This window comes from Mastomys coucha, unplaced genomic scaffold (assembly GCF_008632895.1).
Source record: "Mastomys coucha isolate ucsf_1 unplaced genomic scaffold, UCSF_Mcou_1 pScaffold15, whole genome shotgun sequence".
NCBI classification, from domain to species: Eukaryota; Metazoa; Chordata; class Mammalia; order Rodentia; family Muridae; genus Mastomys; species Mastomys coucha.
Window position 1 is genome coordinate 150,530,787 of NW_022196897.1, and position 19,074 is coordinate 150,549,860.

A 19,074-nucleotide genomic window follows, 5' to 3' on the forward strand; every position below is an offset into this window, starting at 1 on the left:
TGTCACAGCTGGTGTGTGTGCACATGTCACAGCTGGTGTGTGCACATGTCACAGCTGGTGTGTGTGCATGTCACAGCTGGTGTGTGCACATGTCACAGCTGGTGTGTGTGCATGTCACAGCTGGTGTGTGTGCACATGTCACAGCTGGTGTGTGTGCACATGTCACAGCTGGTGTGTGTGCACATGTCACAGCTGGTGTGTGTGCACATGTCACAGCTGGTGTGTGTGCACATGTCACAGCTGGTGTGTGTGCACATGTCACAGCTGGTGTGTGTGCACATGTCACAGCTGGTGTGTGTGCACATGTCACAGCTGGTGTGTGTGCACATGTCACAGCTGTTGTGTTCACATGTCACAGCTGGAGGTCAGACGACAACCTGGTGGAGCTGCTTCTCTCTCCATCCCGTGGTCTCTGGGGCTTGAGTTCAGATTGTCAGGGCTTGAAGGGCAAGCCATTTTAAGTGCTTTTAACCATCCAAACCATCTCAGAAACCCAGTACATTAACTTTTATTTTTAAAATTTTATTTATTTATTTATTGAAACAGGTTCTCACCTTGTAGCCCTGACTTGCTTGGGCTGACTTCAAACTCAACAGATCTGCCTGCCTCTACTTCTTAAATTCTGGCATTAAAGGCATGCCTCACAATAACATGCAATTTTTTCTTAAAACTCAGGAGTGTGTGTGTGTGGGATGGGATGGGTGGGTTTAATATTGAAATAACTGAAGCCATTGGAACAAAAGGTACTGGCAAGTGTCTTTTGATTGATGGGCTGGGCTCCTGCCAGCCAGTCACACTACCTTACCTAACCACAGGTTTTTTTAATCTGCAAAGTGGGACTGATGTTTCTGAACCCATAGTATTGTTAAATACCTGCAAGCTACTTTCCAGTGAACTCCAGGGCATGCCCACCCTACAGAGCACAGCTATAAATGTACTTGGATGGGTGGTTACTGGTCAGTTTTGCACACGGGACAAGGAATGATGGTTTCTCTCATAAAGAGAAAGCATGCCAGCATAGCTCTCCATCACAGCGTCCTGAATGTGGCCGCTTCTCTGGCAGCATCTGGAATCCTGTTAGAAGTACACACTCTCAGATTCCACTCAGACCTGTTCTAGAGGTGATCTCACGTAGCCCAGGCTGGCTTCAAACTTGCTAGGTAGCCAAGGATGAGTTTGAATGTCGGGTGATCCTGCCTCCAGGTATGTAGCACCATGCCCCCTTTATGCAGCTCTGGTAGCTGGAACCCAGGGCTTCCTGTATGATCGGCAAGCAATCTACCAACCGGGTTATAACCCTAGTTCCCCACAAGCCACATCTCAACAAGCCCTCCAGGTGACTGGTGCAGGCCCAGTTCTGAGAGTCGCGCTCTGACTGATGATTGCGTTCTGAATCCAAGGACTTGCTGCCAGATTCTGTACTATTTCTGAGAGAACTGAGAAGGCTATTTTCTTTATATGAAGCTCTTCGCTTTTAAACATTGGCAACTAGTTCAAAATTTAGAAATGAACCGTGTGAGCTAATAATATCCGGGCTCCAGCTGGGTCTGCCACCCCCTGTTTTCTGCTCTTCTCCTTAGCCCTCTGAACAGTCCCTACAAGATTTGCAATGATGCTCGCTCACTTTGGGGAAGACATTGTGGGTCCTTCTGAAGGTGAAGCACTGCTCTGAGCCACACGCCAGAAGCCATTTACTCCTCACTTGCACGCTGGTACTCTGTTCTTGTATATGCAGAAGAGAGACTGTAGGCCAGCCTAGCTCAGAATCTGGTACCAAGATCAACCTGACCTTAAGAACTTTCATTCCCATCCTCTACCTGCCTCTCCCCTTCCCCCTTACACTAATCCACATTCCAGTAAGAGAGGGCCAGTCAGCAAGGGAGCTTATGAGAGTCTAGGAGAGGTTGGCCCTGGTGATATCCCGACCAAGGAAGGTGGATAAGTTCTGGAAGAAAGTCGTGTGCAGCCGTGCCCAGGAAAAAATGTTCAGTAGCCATTTGGTCCACAGGCTAAACCAGTTATTCACCAAAGTGTCCTCTGTGTGCCCTGGGTTTCAGTAGCCTGCCCACGACTGTGACCCCACCTCGCTCTCACCCTCCTTGCTATTGACTTTCTCTGAGCTCAGAGTAAATAGCCCCGGCCCCTCCCAGCAATGGCATGTCTCCAGTGCCCAGGCTGGGCCTGCAAAGCTGGAGGAGACCTTTTCAGCCACTTTACCAAAGTCCTTCTTCATCTCGGCAGTTGGATGCATTCATATCAGCAAAGTCTACCATACCATCTGGCATAGAGTTTTTAATGTTGCAGAAGTCTCTTGTCTCCAGCAGCAGAATCCTCCAGGGCCTTACAGAATCTTGGGTCCCTGGAGCCAGAAGAGGCTTGCAGGTACTTCTTGTGTAACTCCCTTGTCATTGTCTTGGCATTTGCATGCCCAAGTCCCCTGAATACAGCGGAGTGCCCCTCCCAATCCTGACATTTTCCCCTGGAAATACTTGTTTTAATTTTCTACTAATTTTTAAAAAGAAATAACAAATCTTAGTTGGGCAGTGGTGACACATGCCTTTAATCCCAGCACTTAGGAGGCAGAGGCAAACAAATTTCTGAGTTCGAGGCCAGCCTGGTCTACAGAGTGAGTTCCAGGACAACCAGGCCTACACAGAGAAACCCTGTCTTGGAAAAAACAAACAAACAAACAAAAAAGAAATAACATATCTTTATCACATTCTTCCCCTCCCCCAACTCGAAAGGCCACACTATCCTCCTACCCACCCAATTTCATGTTCTTTCTCTCCCACCCCATCCCCCAATCAAAAAAGAAAAAAGAAAAAAAGAAAAATGAAAATCAAATCAAACTGAACAAAAAAACCGTGAAGACATAAAATACCAAAACAAAATAAAAAGTACACAAAAAAGAGTTCATTTTGTGTTGGCCCACTACCCCCTGGCATGGGGCCTGTTGTGAAGTATGGCTGATATGCCCAGCAACACTGCACTGGAGAAACCTTGCCAATTGCACGTAGCTTCTTGGTTAGGGGTGGGACTTGATGCCCACTTCCTTTCTCAGTACAGGAATTTTGTCTGGTGTGAACCTGCGCAGGTGTTGCTTCTGCTGCCACAGTCTCTGGGAGTTCTTATGCGTATCATATGATACATGTTAGGTCTGGAACATTCTGTCCCTTTGGAGTCATCTGTCACCTCTGGCTGTCATTGCCCCTTAGTGAGGCAACCGTGGGTACCACTGCTCTCACAGCTGTGTCACACTGCCCAAGGCGGCAAGAGAAAGATGCCAGAGAGCTGGCCAAGAAAGACGAAGTCACTGTAGCAGACCCTGGGGAAAGGCTGACAAGGAGCCCAAATCCAAGTCAGGATGTGCTCGGCAACCTAGTCCAAAGGGACAGAGCTCTGTCAGAAAGGTCCCAACTCTGCTGTGGTCTTTGAGAGGCTGAATTCGGGGTTCCCTGGTCAGGCAGGAGCAATTTAATAAAGATCTTACCAAACTGCTTCAAAACGCTAAACTCCAGTAACTTACCAGAAACACAAAGTGTGAGGAAGACCCAGCCACTGGCAAAGATGCATGAACAGGTTCAATGGGCTGTACATTTAGAATAATAAAATGTATTAAATAAAAATCTACAGTGTTTTCCTAGAACACATGTATAGTCTGTTGTACTTTAAATCTTGTGAAACACCCTCTGCCACAAGCGACCGGACACTGTATTGTTTAAGGAACAACGAGAAGAATGACAGGTGCAGTTTTGTCCTCAAGTATTTTCCATCAGAGGTGGGTTGAATCCAAGGCCATGGGACTCAGGAATGTGGAGGGTAGGCCACACTCATCAGGCTCCTTCGTAACAGTGGGCATTTATCATTTGTCGGGGCCCCGTGACTGTGTATGTGGTAGTCACATACCAGCCCCTGGGGTTCCTATGTCAAGGACTATGGATGATGTTATGGTTCTTTCAAGCAAGGGGCATGACTTTAATCATCATTCTTTTCCTCTCTCTGTAGCCCTGAGAATTGAACCTAGGTCCTCACACACACCAGGCAGATGCTATGCCCACTGAGACATATCCCCAGCCCTCAATCATCATTTTTTACAGATGACAAAATGACTCTTAAAAAGGGGAGGAGTTTTATCCAAGGCCCTTCAGATAGGAAGTGGAGGAGGTGGAACGTAGTCCCTGTCACTCCAGGACCAGCACCGGACAGCCCCCTTTTGATTACGGTAACCGGATATGGTGGTTCCCATCATGTCCCGTGCAAAGCTAAAATGAACCCAGCCAAGACACAAGAGAGTCTCACTGGTTAGCTTTCCGAGGCCAGGAGCACATGAGAGTAAACTCCACAAGGATACTCTTGGCAACAAAGGAAAGGGGAGCACTTTATTATGGAAACTTTTATAAATCCAAATGGGGAGGCTTTTAGAGTAAAGTCCATTCCTGCACCTGCCCAGTGTGGTGGTTTGAATACGCTTGGCCCAGAGGGGTGTGGCCTTGTTGGAGTAGGCGTGGCTTTGTTGGAGGAAGTGTGTCTCTGTGGCGGTGGACTTTAAGACTGTTACCCTAGCTGCCTAGAAGACAGTCTTAGCAGCCTTCAGATGAAGATGTAGAACTCTCAGCTCCTCCTGCACCGTGCCTGCCTGGATGCTGCCATGCTCCTGCCTTGATGATAATGGACTGAACCTCTGAACCTGTAAGCCAGCCCCAATGAAATGTTGTCCTTATGAGAGTTGCCTTGGTCATGGTGTCTCTTCACAGCAGTAAAACCCTAACTAAGACACCGAGTTTGCACTGCTAAGTTTTACCTGATAGTAAAAAGAGAAGTATCCTGAAGGTGCCAGCTTTGCATAGTCACCATCGTCACACTCTCTCGGTTCTATGTTATTTGGTAGGAAATTTGGTGGAGGAAACAGAGCCTGGAAACAGAGATGGAGATTCAAAATCTTGCCTGAACAGCTTTAACCAGGAATTTAGGTTGGGGACAAGTGGTTCAGCCTGTGGACCATATGTGGGTGACTGAAATCACGCTCTAATCATAGTAGCGAAATACCCCATCCTGCCCTAATGGACTGGGGTGGGAAAAAGCAAAAGATAAGCCTGAAAGGGCTGGAAATTGCATGGGTGTTGCTCCTTCCTGGGCATGTTCCTTGTCAGCTGGGTTTCTCAGTGGTAAGACTCATTAACAAATGAGTCTTAACTCTACACCAGCCTCTACTAATCCCCGAACAGGGCTCTGCATGCTGATCCATCCATTTGGCCCCAATCTTGGCCACTTAATCCCCAGCATCTTTTGCCTCCTTTTGGCTCCATCCCTGCAGCCTTGCCATTCCCTCCTTAATCTTGGAATCTAGTCACTCCAGGGAGGACAACAGATTCTTTAAAAAAAAAAACAAAAAAACAAAAAAACAAAAAACAAGCCCAGGGACTCTGGGTCTGGGCCTTCTGCTCCAGCTGCCCTGCCTTGCCCTCAGGCCCTAGAAAGGTAGGAAGAGAGGGAGGGGTGGACAAGTGTCCGGCTGCAGCCGGCTTGGAAGCTGTCTAGGTTCCTGGTTCCCACCAGAGCCAAGAGTGACACCTGATCCCGGGGGATTGTGAAATGGCCTGTGAGGTGGCAGGGCGCCCGCGCTGCCCGCTGTGCTTCCTACCCGCCTCCTGCACCCCTCACTCGGCCCCGCCCCCCGGCGCGAGTGGTTAAATCCCCCCCATCCTGGCTGCAAGTCACACCTGCACCATGCCTGCCTGTCGCCTCTGTTTGCTGGCCGCAGGCCTCCTACTCGGGCTGCTGCCGTTCAACCCCCTCTCAGCCACAGGTGAGTGCAGCCAGGAGTGCGGGAGTCTCAGAAGTGGAGGTTCTGGGACTAAAGTGGGAGGGAGACCAGTGAAAATTTAAATTTTGCAACTCTGGGGACGAGGGCTAGTGATCCTTGAAGCTTAGGATCTGGGGTCCAATGTACAGGAAGAGGGGAGACCAATGAAGGCTTAAAGTTGGAGGGGCGAAGGCTCTCTCTGCGCTCAAAGCAGAGGCCGGATGAAGAGGAGCTGGGGAAGCTCCCTGGATGGCCAGAGCTTCCAAGCAGAGACTCAAGTTCCCAGAGGACTGGGGGCTCTGAAGCCAAGGGTTAGGGTACTCTCTAGTGTCAGAGACCCCTGGCCCGGGGATAAGGCCCTGTGGGATGATGTTATGGGGGCCCCTGGGCCAGAGAATCCTTGGGGTTGTAATTTGGGGATCTCGGAGCAGGGAGAGGGTATGCCAGTGGGACTGGGCTCCGTTCTCCCGGACAATTCTCTGCTCCCACCAGAGCAGAGAAACCCGGCGTGTGCCCCCAGCTCGAACCAATTACGGGCTGTGTAGAGGAGTGTGTGCCTTGGACAAGGACTGCGCGGACAACCGCAAGTGCTGCCAGGCCGGCTGCAGCTATGTCTGCTCAGAGCCTAATGGTAGCCCGGCGGTGACCTGGCGGGGACAGGGTGGGGCTGCGAGAGGAGGGAGCGCCCGGGTTTGGGTTTGGCGAAGAATGGCATTCCCAGACCCAGGGACCCCGAGAAGCGGTGGAAACCCGAGCCACACGTGCCCTCCCTTGTCTGCCCTGGGGTAGATGCGAGGGACAAAGGCGTCACAGAGGCGCGGCCCAGTGGGAGGAGGTCCCCCCCATTCCTGGCTGGACTCGATTCTCTGGTGCATGACGGGCTTCCGGGCACGCACAGCGAGACTTTGTTCCGGGACCCGAAGCAGTGGCTTCCTAGGCTGCAGTCGGAGGGCAAACCCTGGGTGGTGAGAGGGCTGGGTCCCGAGCCTTAGGAACCTCTTGCCTCTGGGGGTCCCTCGAGCAGGGCCTTCCACAGTCTGGCCTGGCAAGACTCAAGGTTTGTACCTGAGGGAGGGAATTTTTTTTTTTTTTTTTTTTTTTTTTTTTTTTTTTTTTTTTTTGACGCTGGATTTCCCTCTTGTGTCTTTATTTCCACCACCTTCAGGACTGAGCGAAGGAGAGCTCTCAGGGACTGGTACTGAGCTCTCAGAGACTGGTACTACTACTCAATCAGCCGGCCTGGCCCACACTACTCCACTATCGGGAGGTCAAGTCTCCACGAAGCTACTGGCTGTGACCAGGGGAGGAGGCGACGGAGGTATGGAACCTAAGCATCTTATTTTCAAGAGGGAAAAGCTGAGGCTAGGAGGTCGGGATGGGGGCGAGAAGGGAACACAAACTAAAGTTTGTAATTTCTGGTCGATTTCGGGGCTACAGCCCCTGCCCCTCATTTTGCCTTTACTATTTTTCCCAACAATGCCAGGAGAGACTGGGAGCATTTATCCTTAGGGGTCCTAAGATGCTGAATAGGAAGGTGGAAGGGGGAGGTGAGGCTTGCCCGTGGAGGGCAGATTTTGGCTGTAGAGGTGCTATGGATGGGCCTGGAAAAGGAAGGACCAGGAAAAGATGGAGACTGAGCCAGCTGGCACATCAAGCTGTCAGCTGGATAGAGATATTGTTTCCTTGTGTCAGATGGACAGGCCAGATGGAGATGATGTCCTAAGCCAGGGAAGAGCCTGGAGGCTTGATTCCTAGCCATTTCCTAAGTGTGTGAACCTGAAATAATTTGCTCTTTGAAACTCTGCCTGCTTATCTGCAAAGTGGGCATGCTAACGCACATGTGTAGATATGTGGGCTAAATGTAATGGTATTCGAAAGAGTAGGAGTTCTGCACGAGTTTTGATACTACATCCTCTCCTGGTTATTGTCACTTTGTCTCAGGGTAGCCACCAAGAGCACCCGCACTAGCAAAGCCAGGATGCTGGCAACCTCTCCTTTCATGGTCCTTTACCTGCCTACCCATTTCACTGTCTGCATCCTGCCTTTCACCAGGCCTGGCTCTCACCTGCTACTTCTATTGAATGGAACAGGGTATGGGATTGGTGTGTGTGGTGTGTGCTATGTGGTGTGAGGGGTGTGTATGGGTGTGTGGTGGTGGTTTTTATATCTGCACGGGTGATCCTGTCTGTATGGAGGGCCGTGGCTCTGAGTGAATATGCTTGGCAGTACTTATGGGAGTCATTGTGGAGAATGTGTATCACCTCTCACATGTGCACTGCACTTTACAGCTTATAAAGTAGCATAGAGCCTGGTGGCAAATGCATATACCCTGGAGCCAGATCTCCTGTGGTTCAAATCGTGCCTCAGTCCTCTATGGCCTTAGGCAAAAACACTTAACCCTCTACTGCCTCAGTTTCCCCATCTGCAATGTAAGGAAATATTAGCCGAACGGTTCTCTTCTTTTAAGATTCTTGTACGGGGTGTGGGGGTGGGGCGGAGAGAGGGCTCAGCAGGTAAGAGCACTGACTGTTCTTCCAAAGGTCCTGAGTTCAAATCCCAGCAACCACATGGTGGCTCACAACCACCCATAATGAGATCTGACACCCTCTTCTGGTGTGTCTGAAGACAGCTACAATGTACTTACATATAACAAATAAATAAATAAATAAATAAATCTAAAAAAAAAAAAGATTCTTATGCGAACTGGATGAACTTGTGCCTGAGCTAGGCACACAATTAGTTCACTGCAGGAGCTAATTAGCTGGTGGCACTTATAATTAATTACTGTTGCCAAGTAGTTTGATCTTTCTGGGTGGTGTATATAGGGGACACTTGCTTTTGTAACAGCCCCACAGTGTGGTGACAGGGATTCCATGTGACATCTAAAGACTAGTGCTCTGGGAGATTTGGGCTCTAGGCCACCAGGGTAGAAAATGGCTGAGCTAGGACTCAAATGGAGGTTCTGTGATTTCAAAGTTATCTTGGAGCAGGAATTGAGGCTTGCAGATAATCTCCCCAGGACCCCTGAGAGCAGCTCAGGGTCCCATGACGAACTCAGATAAGTAGCTCTGCTGTTGGTGAACCAGGGCAGTGCTCAGCCAGGCTTTGCTGGTTGTCTACCTGTCTACCCTCAGCGTCCCTCCCCTTACACCCTTGTCTACCTAGAAAAGCAGGGCAGCTGCCCCAGCGTGGACTTCCCCAAGCTCGGCCTCTGCGAGGACCAGTGCCAGGCGGACAGCCAGTGTTCTGGCAACATGAAATGCTGCCGCAATGGATGTGGGAAGATGGCCTGCACCACACCCAAATTCTGAGGTAGGTAGGAGCAGGAGAGAAGGTTCAGAAGTGCCTAGGTATGAGGGTCCTTACGGTAAGTTGAAAAGGAAGAGGCAGGAAAACCCCGTAATAACAGATCTGGTTTTTTTTCTTTTCTTTTCTTTTTTCTTTTTTTCTTTTTCTTTTGGTTTTTCGAGACAGGGTTTCTCTGTGTAGCCCTGGCTGTCCTGGAACTCACTCTGTAGACCAGGCTGGCCTCGAACTCAGAAATCCGCCTGCCTCTGCCTCCCAAGTGCTGGGATTAAAGGTGTGCGTCACCACCGCCCGGTCAACAGATCTATTTATTCACTTTCATTAACTTAACTACTATTTATCTATACTATGTGAATAATGTGAGAGCCAACAAGACAGGAGAGGCTGGGTGATAGGTTTTCTTGTCTAGTGGTGAGGAAAGAAAGAAACAGGTTGATTTTGTCACAGGGAGGCACCTGCTGTGAGACAGGAGAACAGGAGTGAACTGTACCTGGGGGAGGGGACGAGAGGGGCGTAACTTGTACGTGGGACAGTTGGTGAAGCCTTACCAAGAAGGTGGGAAGTGGGAGAAGGAATGTGAGCATGCTCAGCTGGAGGAGGCAGCAATATGAAGACAAGGACATCGCTGGGGCGTTTAAGGAAGGACTCAAAGGCTGAATAGACATGTGAAAGGGAAGCCAAAGTTATCTAGGGCCTGGGACAGTTCATCTTAGGAACGTAGAGGTCATTGTCTCAACCCAGAGAGGTGTGTCCTTAGAAAGACACTCACCCCAACATTCTCCAAGGACTCTCCTAGAGTATGCTGCCCTGTAGCTAGGCTGTAGAGGGCAGGAGAAGATCCCCAGACTCACCAGAGGATGAACAGATGGGAAGATCCTGCCCGGGATGGAGGCAGGAGAGAGCGGTGGCCAGTTCACCATTTCATGACAAACAGTGGGGGTTGCTGATAAGTCGTAGCTGAACTCGCTTTTTGTTTACCAGGAACTTCAGTTAGTTAGGATTTGGGAGTGGGCAGCTGTCCTAGGGAGGGGACAATGGCTGGTGCGGGGAGGGGACAATGGCTGGTGCGGTGAGGGGATGGCATCCCTTTGCATGCGGGTTGATGTTCATTTACTCTAAAGGCCCACCTTTGTGGATAAATTGGTCAAGGTTGCTAACCTTGGTTGCATTTATTAGTTGTGTCTGATAATGAGCTAAGTATTTCATTTGAGATAGCCAGGACTAAATTCAGTACCTTTAGTGCCTCGGGCACTAAAAGAAGAAATTTATAAGTTACCCTTTCCTTTGTGTGTGATTAAAACTAAAATACTATTAAGTTGGGGCTAGAGAGGCGGTGTAGGTGTTTAAAAACACTTACTGCTCTTGCAGAGGACACAGGTTTGAGTCCCAGTACCCACCTGGTTGCTGATAACCATCTATAACTCCAGTTGAGGGGCTCAGATGACCTCTTCTGGTTTCTAAGGGTATTGCACACACGTGAGGTATACATAGGTACACACAGGAAAACCACACACATTCACTTAAACACTAAATATGCCACACGGTAGGTGTTAAAAAGGGGGAAACGGAGACAGATATTTGGTTGTCCCATTAGGTGATCCTGCAGTGCGACTGTCTGAGGTTCTAGGACAGAAAGGTGACCACTCTCCCTCCCCCCGACCCCCAGCTTGCAGTACAGTGATTGATGACACGGTCTGCGTCACTCATCAGTGCCCACTGCTGTGGGAAACAGATGAGGAAATGTCACCCCGGCTTGAGGGAGGAGGGATGGAGTAGGAGCAGTCAGAAAAGGCCTCCCCAGGGGTGATCCGGAGCTGGCATAAAAGTATGAAGCAATGATTGGTGGTTTGGTGAGATTCGGGGCGGGGATGCTGTCTGAGGCTGAGGGAGCAGGCTGAGCGAGAACTTGGACAAGCCTTTGGTTGCAAACACAGCTTGCTGGACTCTCTTAGTGCACACAGAGATAACTGAAACCCAGAGGGGGAGTGTGCCCAAGGCCTCATGCTTGTTATTTCAAAGTATGCTTTTCAGTGGGTAGGAGAGCCCTGCAGTCTTCCCAGGACCCTGCACTCTGCTACGATACCAATGGTCTCTTATCTCCATGAATGCTGCCCTGTGTGGTGAGCATTGCAAACAGGATGACCACAATCCAGACTTCAGCTCTGACCCTTACCTAGCCTCTTCATCTCCTTGCCCACAATTATGTGCTTTTAGGATGGGATAAATAGCATCTATATGGTCAAGGTAACTCAACTTGATCTGAGGAATGAAGGCATGGTGGGACTCTTTGGTGATAGAAGGAAGATTCTTAGGGAAATAAATGTTTATGGGTCTCCAGTAAGGCTACAAGGTTCATTTGGGACCGTGGTGTATTCAAGTAGGTCCTGGAACAGGTTTGATTTGAAGCATACGAGGCAAGCCCACAAGAAGGTAGTACTCTGCTGTGTGTGCAAGTGTGACGGGCTAGGGGGCAGCTGGGTGACCCTCGGGTCTAGTATGATAGGTGTTATTGATGACAATGCTATGGTCTTCCTTCCAGCTTCAGCCACCAGCAGCCTGAGGAACGGAGAGAGGTTGCTTCTTCTGGACCGTGCATCTGGTGTCATTCCTGTGGCCTCCTTTCTCTCTGGCCTTTGCATTTCTTCCTGGTCCCACAAAAGCATCTCCTTTTTCCAACCAATAAAGTGATCACTTTAAGCAATGGAGAAGCTATAACACCTGCTCTCCTCACTCACTTCTGTTTCTCTTGACTTGGATTAGATGGGTGGGACAGGACGGGACAACTGAGTCATCGAGGTACAGAATCCAGGGAGGGATTCATTCTGGAGTTGTGAACAATAATTCAGGTGTGCCTCTGCCATGTTAGCATTTCTCCAGTGGATCCTTACATCAGGCCTGTGAGGGTGGCTATTCTTCAAGGGTCATGGAGACAATATGGCCTCAAAGAGGTGTGGGAATGCTTCTAAAATCACTCAGACCCACTGCTGCGTGTGTTGCATGCCTCTGTGCCAGCCATAGTGCTGAGAGACACACTCATGAGGCTTCCTGGCTCCTCAGAGCCCTCAGAGTAATTCATAGCAATCCAGGGGTCCAGTGAGAAGGCTGTCAGCTAAGTGTCTGTCAGCTGTACAAGCAAGAGGACCTGAGTTCGATCCCCAGCACATGTGTATAAAACAATTAAGTGCAGCAGAATACCTGGGGCTGGGGCTGGAGACAAGCTAATTCCCAGATCTTGGCCAGCCAGGCTAGCCAAATGGCAAATACCAGGTTCAGAAAGAGACAACTTGCAGGAAATGGTTCTCTCTTTTTTTTTTCCATTATGTGAGTGTTCAGGGATCACGCTCAGGGAGTCAGACTTGGTGGCAAGTACCCTTACCCACTGAGCCATCTCACAGGCTCCACCCTGTGGTTTTAAAAAGAAGTCCCTGTCTATCTTTGTACCTATGCATCCTTGAAATGACAGTGGACTAGGTCCATGTCACCCTCCACTCCCCTCAGAGGGTAATAATTGCTGCTTAGGGCGAACCAGAGGCCCCTGGGACCAGGGCTCTTCAGTTTTCATTTCATGGAACAGAAAGACATGGCTTGACTTTAGTAATAGGTAAGACCACCCTATTTTAAAAATTAAGAGTGGTCTTAAAATCTTCAGTTTTCCCCCATGCTCTCTTCCCCCTTCTTCCTGTTTCTGCTTAGTGTGGGACCTGGCACATACATCCCTTAATTGAGGGTCATTTTTCTTTTTAGTTCGGTTCAGACTCTTTGACTTCCAGCTCACTCCCTTACTTTGAAGTATTTTTCTATCAGTGGGTGACGTGAGTAATTCATACTAAGAAGTGAGCAGCACTTCTAAATTTTCCCAGCGTACTTGAGTGTGTGTACTCCGTAAGGAAGGCTTTTTAAACAGAATGACAACATCTATACAATTTCAGAGATAGACGTGAACTTAGGGAAATGTATTTAGAGAGATGCACTTTTTTTTTTTATTTACAAACAAACCCCTTTAGGGCCCAGTAGGGAAGCTTGACTCCATGGAGGGCTGGTTGTTTCAACAAGTCAGGTGTTTGTGCAGACTGTCTGGCACTGATTTCTGCTCGGGAAGTTGTTCCCGTTACCTCCACAGCCTCCATAGCGGAACCACTCACACTTGCCAATTTTGGAGTTATAGTACCATCTCACGAGCATGGCTCGGCATTCGCCCTTTTTCTTAGGAAGTGTGCACATAGCCAGTAAGGACTTCCTGGGCACTTGAAGAAGAAGAGAGGTTAAGGAGACTAAATCTATCCCGGTCCCCTCGGCTACTCTTCTCTACTGGAGGTTTCCATGACCACGAAATGCAAGGCTGACGTCACTGACAACAGCCACCGCTTCCCACCCAGCCTTATCCATCTCCACAGAGGCCATGGTCTGGACTTCAGTAAGTATCGAAACTCCCTTGCCAAGGATTTCTTCTCAGGTGCATTCACATCTAGCTCTGCCACCCACTGCTGTATGAGACTGGAGACATCACTTGTGGAAGTTTCCAATTTGCTGTCTGTGACACAAGCAACAGATCACTTCATCTCCTTTGCCCCCTCCCATTTGATTTTCCATAGTCGGACCCTGTAGGTTTCTGCCTCCCATCTCATGGTCTGTTCCAGAACAGACAGACTGCAGAGAAAGGGTGAGTCCAGGATCTGAGAACAGGGTTTCAAGTCTGACTCAATCATTTGCTAGCGATCTAACCTTGAACAAAGGACCTATCCCTTCGGATTTCTTCACTGTAAAAGGGAGTCTAATGTTCACACTTTTGGGCTAGTTGAGAGTTTGAAGATACCTAATAAAGGCTGGGTGTGTGAGAATACACTTTTAATCCCAGCATTCAGGAGAGACAGAGGCAAGAGGATGTCTGTGGGTTGGGGGCCAGCCTAGTCTACATAGAGAGGGCCAGGCCAGGCAGAGCTATACAGTGAGATCCCTTTCAACAAAACACCACCACCCCTGTAACACACAGGGAACAAAACCAACCAAAACCAACCAATAGAAAGCACCAGTAAATCCAACAACGCAAAAGTCAGTGGATAGCGGTGAACTAACTAGCCTTTCCTTCTTAAGCAATGAGACCCAGCAATACAAACCTGGCCACTAACCTGCAGCCCTCACCCCAGCACAGGCCAGCCTCTGCGTTCTCAGAAAACACTCAACAAAGAATCTGTCCCTATGTGTTTTTAATCTTCGCAATTACTATTTTGTCTGTGTATGTCCGTGTGTATATGTGTGTGTGTGTGTGTGTGTGTGTGTGTGTGTGTGTGTGTGTGTGTGTGTTGGACACACACATGGTGGGAAGGGCAAAGGAAAAGCTTAGGTGTCTTTTATTCAGGCTGGCCTGTCTTTCTCTCTCCCTCCTTCTTTCTTCATTTCTTTCTTTCCTTCCTTCCTTCCTTCCTTCCTTCCTTCTTTCTTTCTTTCTTTCTTTCTTTCTTTCTTTCTTTCTTTCTTTCTTCCTTCCTTCCTTCTTCCCTCCCTCCCTCCCTCTCTCTCTCTTTCTCTCTTCCTTCCTCCCTTCCTCCTCATCTCTCTCTCTCTCTTTCTTTCTTTCTTTCTTTCTTTCTCTCTCTCTTTCTTTCTTTCTTTCTTTCTTGAGTCAAAGTCACTCACTAGCCTGGGACTCACCAAGTAGGCTAGGTTGGCTGGACAGTGAATCCCCCTGTCTCTGCCTCCCCAGCTCTGGGATTACAATCAAGCCATCATGGCTCTCTTTTTTTCTTTTTTCTTCTTTATTTTGGTTTTTCGAGACAAGGTTTCTCTGTATAGCCCTGGCTGTCCTGGAACTCACTCTGCTGTAGACCAGGCTGGCTTCGAACTCAGAAATCCGCCTGCCTCTGCCTCCCAAGTTCTGGGATTAAAGGCGTGTGCCACCACTGCCCAGCTTCTTTTTTCTTCTTTTCTTTTCCTTTTCTGTTTTCTCTTTTCTTTCCTTCCTTTCTTTTTTCTTTTTTTGATGTAGGTTCTGGAGATCAAATCTTTATGCTTTCAAGGAAAGCATATCACAGAATGATTTAGCTCCTAGTCCCTGCAATTACTCATCACAGTAACTTTGGGGCAAGTGGAAGATGCCTCTGTGTACCAAGCAGGTGCTCTGCGGCTGCACTGCACCCCCGAGATCTCTTCCCTGCGGCTGTCATGACTTATAATGTTATGTGAGGAAAGTACAGTCAGGGAGATGAGTGTCTAAGGCCGGGAGGTGGGTACCAACAGACAAAGCCAGCGCAGTCTATAGCAAATGCAGATTCTCATTCTGTCTCCTTTATTGAACACATCTTTGGTGGAATTTTGGCAGCAGCCTAGTTAGGGAAAGGTTTAGGTTCTGTCCTGTCTACATCCTGTAAGGCCAGTGCTAATACAATATATAATGGAAAAAAGCTAAAGAGCTTATCCAGTCAAGATGGAAACGTGTGTGTGTGTGTGTGTGTGTGTGTGTATATGTGTGTGTGTGTGTGTGTGTGTGTGTATGTGTGTGTATGTGTGTGTGTATGTGTGTGTGTATATGTGTGTGTGTGTGTTTGTGTGTGTGTGTGTGTATGTGTGTGTGTGTGTGTGTGTGTGTGTGTGTATGGAGAGGTAAATAGGAGGTGGAGCCCCACCTGCTTCTCAGTCTTTGTTTTCCTCTTCGTTGATTCTATTTTTTTTTTTTCTTTTTCTTTTTGAGACAAGGTTTCTCTGCATAGCCCTGGCTGTCCTAGAACTCACTCTGTAGTCCAGGATGGCCTCAAATTCCAAAATCTGCCTGCCTCTGCCTCCCAAGTGCTGGGATTAAAGGCATGCGCCACCACTGCCCAGCTCATCGATTCTATTAAAGCCAAGAGGAAATCACTTAATCATTTACTCTCAGATGCAACAGTGTATGTGTTATAAATGTGACTAAAGTCTTTCATGTGAAGCCATGGAGAACTGTGACAGTAACACATCTCTACACATCAGATTTGATCAAGAAAGCAGACACAACCATTACTCTTATCTTTTAGAGGAAGAAACAGACATTCTGAGAGAGACCAAACACCACACCTGGGGCTTCTAAGTAGTGGGGCCAACATCTGAACCCTGATGCTACTGACTTGGGAGCCCAGAGCTTGCGAATGCTAAAAAGTGCTTCCCCCACTGAGCTATAATGAGTGTGATGTAATCCAGGAAAAATCCTGGAAATAGCCTGGATTACACTACACTTCTACATCTTCCAACAGCCACTCCTTAAGCAGCAGCAGGGACAGCCCAGGCAGGAGCCTGGCCTAGTAGGGAGGTCCAACTGTCCTAATTCTCTCCATAGCAAATGTGAGCTTACATCTCTCCCTCCTAGTCTAACATTGACCATCACAAATCCAAACTTTAAAGCTTGTTTCCCCACGAGGCCATTTCTTTTTCCTATGGCTCCTTCGCTGTCTACTACACAGTCACAGACGCTAAATGCCTTTTGTTCCCCACGAGAATTTAAACTCGCTAAAGGCAGTGTCTTTGGTTGTTGTCTGTAACTCAGCTCCTAGAACGGAGCCTGGCACATAGCAGATACCTGACAGTGTCTGATGATGACTTGAACTGGCTCCCTATCCTGCTAGGTCAGAGCCAGACCCTGACTGCGGGGCCTCCACTGGATTCCTGCTCTACACTGAGACTTCCATTTCATACTCACCTTTTCTTGGTTCTGTGTAAAGCTCTCGGCAGAAGATGAGGATCAGGAAAAAGAAGAAGAAGGCCTGGAGCTGCATGGTGTCTGCCAGCAGTGGCCCAGCCTGGGGCTGTCTTATTTAGAGAGAAAAGAGACCAAGAGGAGGGGCTGACCCCAAATCTTGCTCACTCACCCCTAACTGCTGCTGCACACCGGGCTGGCTGCTTCTGGAACAGTTCAGTCTCTTTCCTTCTGGACATATCTGATCTGGCCTCCAAAGCCAACCCACCACCATTTAGGTACAGAAGCCCCTGCAAGAGCAGTTACTACTGGCTGTGTGCCTCTGTGTTTCCAAGCATCACACAGAATGCACTTCACACACTGTTTGTCTATGAAGTTTACACAGGAACTCCCGGAAGATTTGGTTATGGGGGTGAGGGTGTCAACAAGGGATCCACGCCTTGGAAACTTGGTCGCCCAGGCCGCACTGTAGAGAGATGGTCAAATCTTCAACAGGTGGAACTTAGTGCAAGGTACTCTGCAGGTGCTGTTCTTGAAAGAGATGAATATGCTCTTGAGACCTGAGTTCGTTCTCCTGAGAGTGAACTGGTTTACAAAGAGGAAGCCATGGGGCTGAAGGGGTGGCTCAGCAGTTAAGAGCATAGACTGTTTCGGTTTTTGTTATTTAGGTTTTTATTTTTATGCGAGTGAGTGTCTATAGCCCATGCTTGCCTGGTAACCATGGAAGCCAGAGGCAGGTCCTGGATCCCCTAGGCCTGGAGTTACAGAGGGTTCCAGACTGCATGTGGGTGCTGGGAATTGAACCTAGATCCTCTGGAAGAGCAGCTAGTGCTTTTGACCATGGAGTCCTCTCTCCTGCCTCCATGAGCATACACTGTTCTTACAGAGGGCCTGACTTGGGTTCTTAGCATCCAAGGTGAGCACCGCATACTACCTGTAACTTCAGCTCTGAAAGAATCCAACATCTCTGGCCTCTGTGGGCTCCTGTACACACACAAACAGCACCCCCACACACACACAATTGAAAGTAAAATAAATCCTTGAAAATACCAAACCTAAGCTTCTCTGACTTTCAATCTTGCTATATGTTCTCTTTCTTTTCAAATATATCCCTTGTATAATGTCACCAGCCATCTTGTGACAGTTGATTGGGGTTGGGGTGGGGTTCTCATCGAATGTCAAGCTGATGGAGCCACCTCCTCTTGGACTTTCACCCTTGATTTTTTATTTTTTGAACTAAGTAAAACTCTTTTTTTGGGGGGGGGGGATTTCGAGACAGGGTTTCTCTGTGTAGCCTTGGCTGTCCTAGAACTCATTCTGTAGACCAGGCTGGCCTCGAACTCAGAAATCTCCCTGCCTCTGCCTCTCAAGTGCTGGGATTAAAGGTGTGCACCACCACCGCCTGGCCAGTAAAACTCTTTTTAAAATAAGGCATCCAGTCTCAGGCGTTTTGTTATAGCAACAGAAAATATGCAGAAGCACTTCATTTTGTAACAAAGCAAGAAGATTAAACTACTGTGACCATAGTCATGTGGAGGACGAGTTTCAGAGCTCTGGCTGTGTCCCTGGTCTGTTCGGTCCTAGTGATTCATGTCATTTATGAAAGAGACCTTTCTCAAGTCTCTTACATTGAGCCTGACTGTACTGACAGGAGCTGTCTTCACACCTGCTTCCAGGGAGTTATGGGAACAACACACATTTGGGCTAAAAGTTAGAAACTGCCACCTCATTAGAGAAGGAGCAAATTCGGTGTATTTAAGCAGAGATAACAAAAACTCAGAATAAAAGCAAGGTGTGGTTTATGCAATCCTGCTACTTGGTAGTTGGGGGCAGGAAGATCATAAGTTCAAGGTCATCCTTGGCTAAGTTGTAGGTTTTTGCTTTTAATTATTATTAGATATTTTCTTTATTTACATTTCAAGTGATATCCCCTTTCCTGTTTTCCCTTTTGAAAAAAAACTCCTATTCCCTCCCCCTGCTTACCAATCCACCCTCTCCTGCTTCCTGGCCCTGGCATTCCCCTATACTGGGGCATAGAACCTTCACAGGGCCAAGGGCTTCTCCTCCCATTGATGACCGACTAGGCCATCCTCTGCTACATATACAGATGGAGCCATGAGTCCCACCATGTGTACTCTTTGGTTGGTGGTCTAGTCCCTGGGAGCTCTTAGGGTACTAGTTAGTTCATATTGTTGTTTGTCCTAAGGGACTGCAAACCCTTCAGCTCCTTGAGTCTTTTCTCTAGCTCCTTCATTGGTGACCCTGTGCTCAGTCCAATGGATGACTGTGAGCCTCTACTTCTGTATTA

At 48.4% G+C, this 19,074-nt stretch overlaps 2 protein-coding genes across 2 annotated transcripts; one reads left to right on the forward strand and one right to left on the reverse strand.

The window, feature by feature from the left end:
• The first annotated feature begins 5,712 nt into the window (after positions 1-5,712).
• Wfdc2 (WAP four-disulfide core domain 2) lies at positions 5,713-11,837 on the forward strand. The gene is given in 6 exon segments (XM_031373753.1): positions 5,713-5,810; positions 6,296-6,353; positions 6,356-6,434; positions 6,969-7,121; positions 8,969-9,115; positions 11,649-11,837. Coding segments are annotated over 5 exon segments (519 nt in total). The 5' UTR covers positions 5,713-5,727; the 3' UTR covers position 9,115; positions 11,649-11,837.
• Positions 11,838-13,039: 1,202 nt separating this feature from the next.
• Positions 13,040-16,898, reverse strand: Spint3 (serine peptidase inhibitor, Kunitz type 3). The gene is made up of 2 exons (XM_031373755.1): positions 16,770-16,898; positions 13,040-13,353 (listed from the first exon to the last, which is right to left on the reverse strand). The coding sequence occupies exons 1-2, from the start codon at positions 16,843-16,845 to the stop codon at positions 13,163-13,165; spliced, it is 267 nt and encodes an 88-aa protein (XP_031229615.1). The 5' UTR covers positions 16,846-16,898; the 3' UTR covers positions 13,040-13,162.
• Positions 16,899-19,074: the final 2,176 nt, after the last annotated feature.

Bases quoted from the DNA above. Each gene is read 5' to 3' on its own strand.
- Spint3 (XM_031373755.1), bottom strand. From the start codon at position 16,845: ATGCAGCTCCAGGCCTTCTTCTTCTTTTTCCTGATCCTCATCTTCTGC. The intron at 13,354-16,769 runs GTGAGTATGAAA...TTCTTCTTCAAG, and splicing joins TTACACAGAACCAAGAAAAG to TGCCCAGGAAGTCCTTACTG.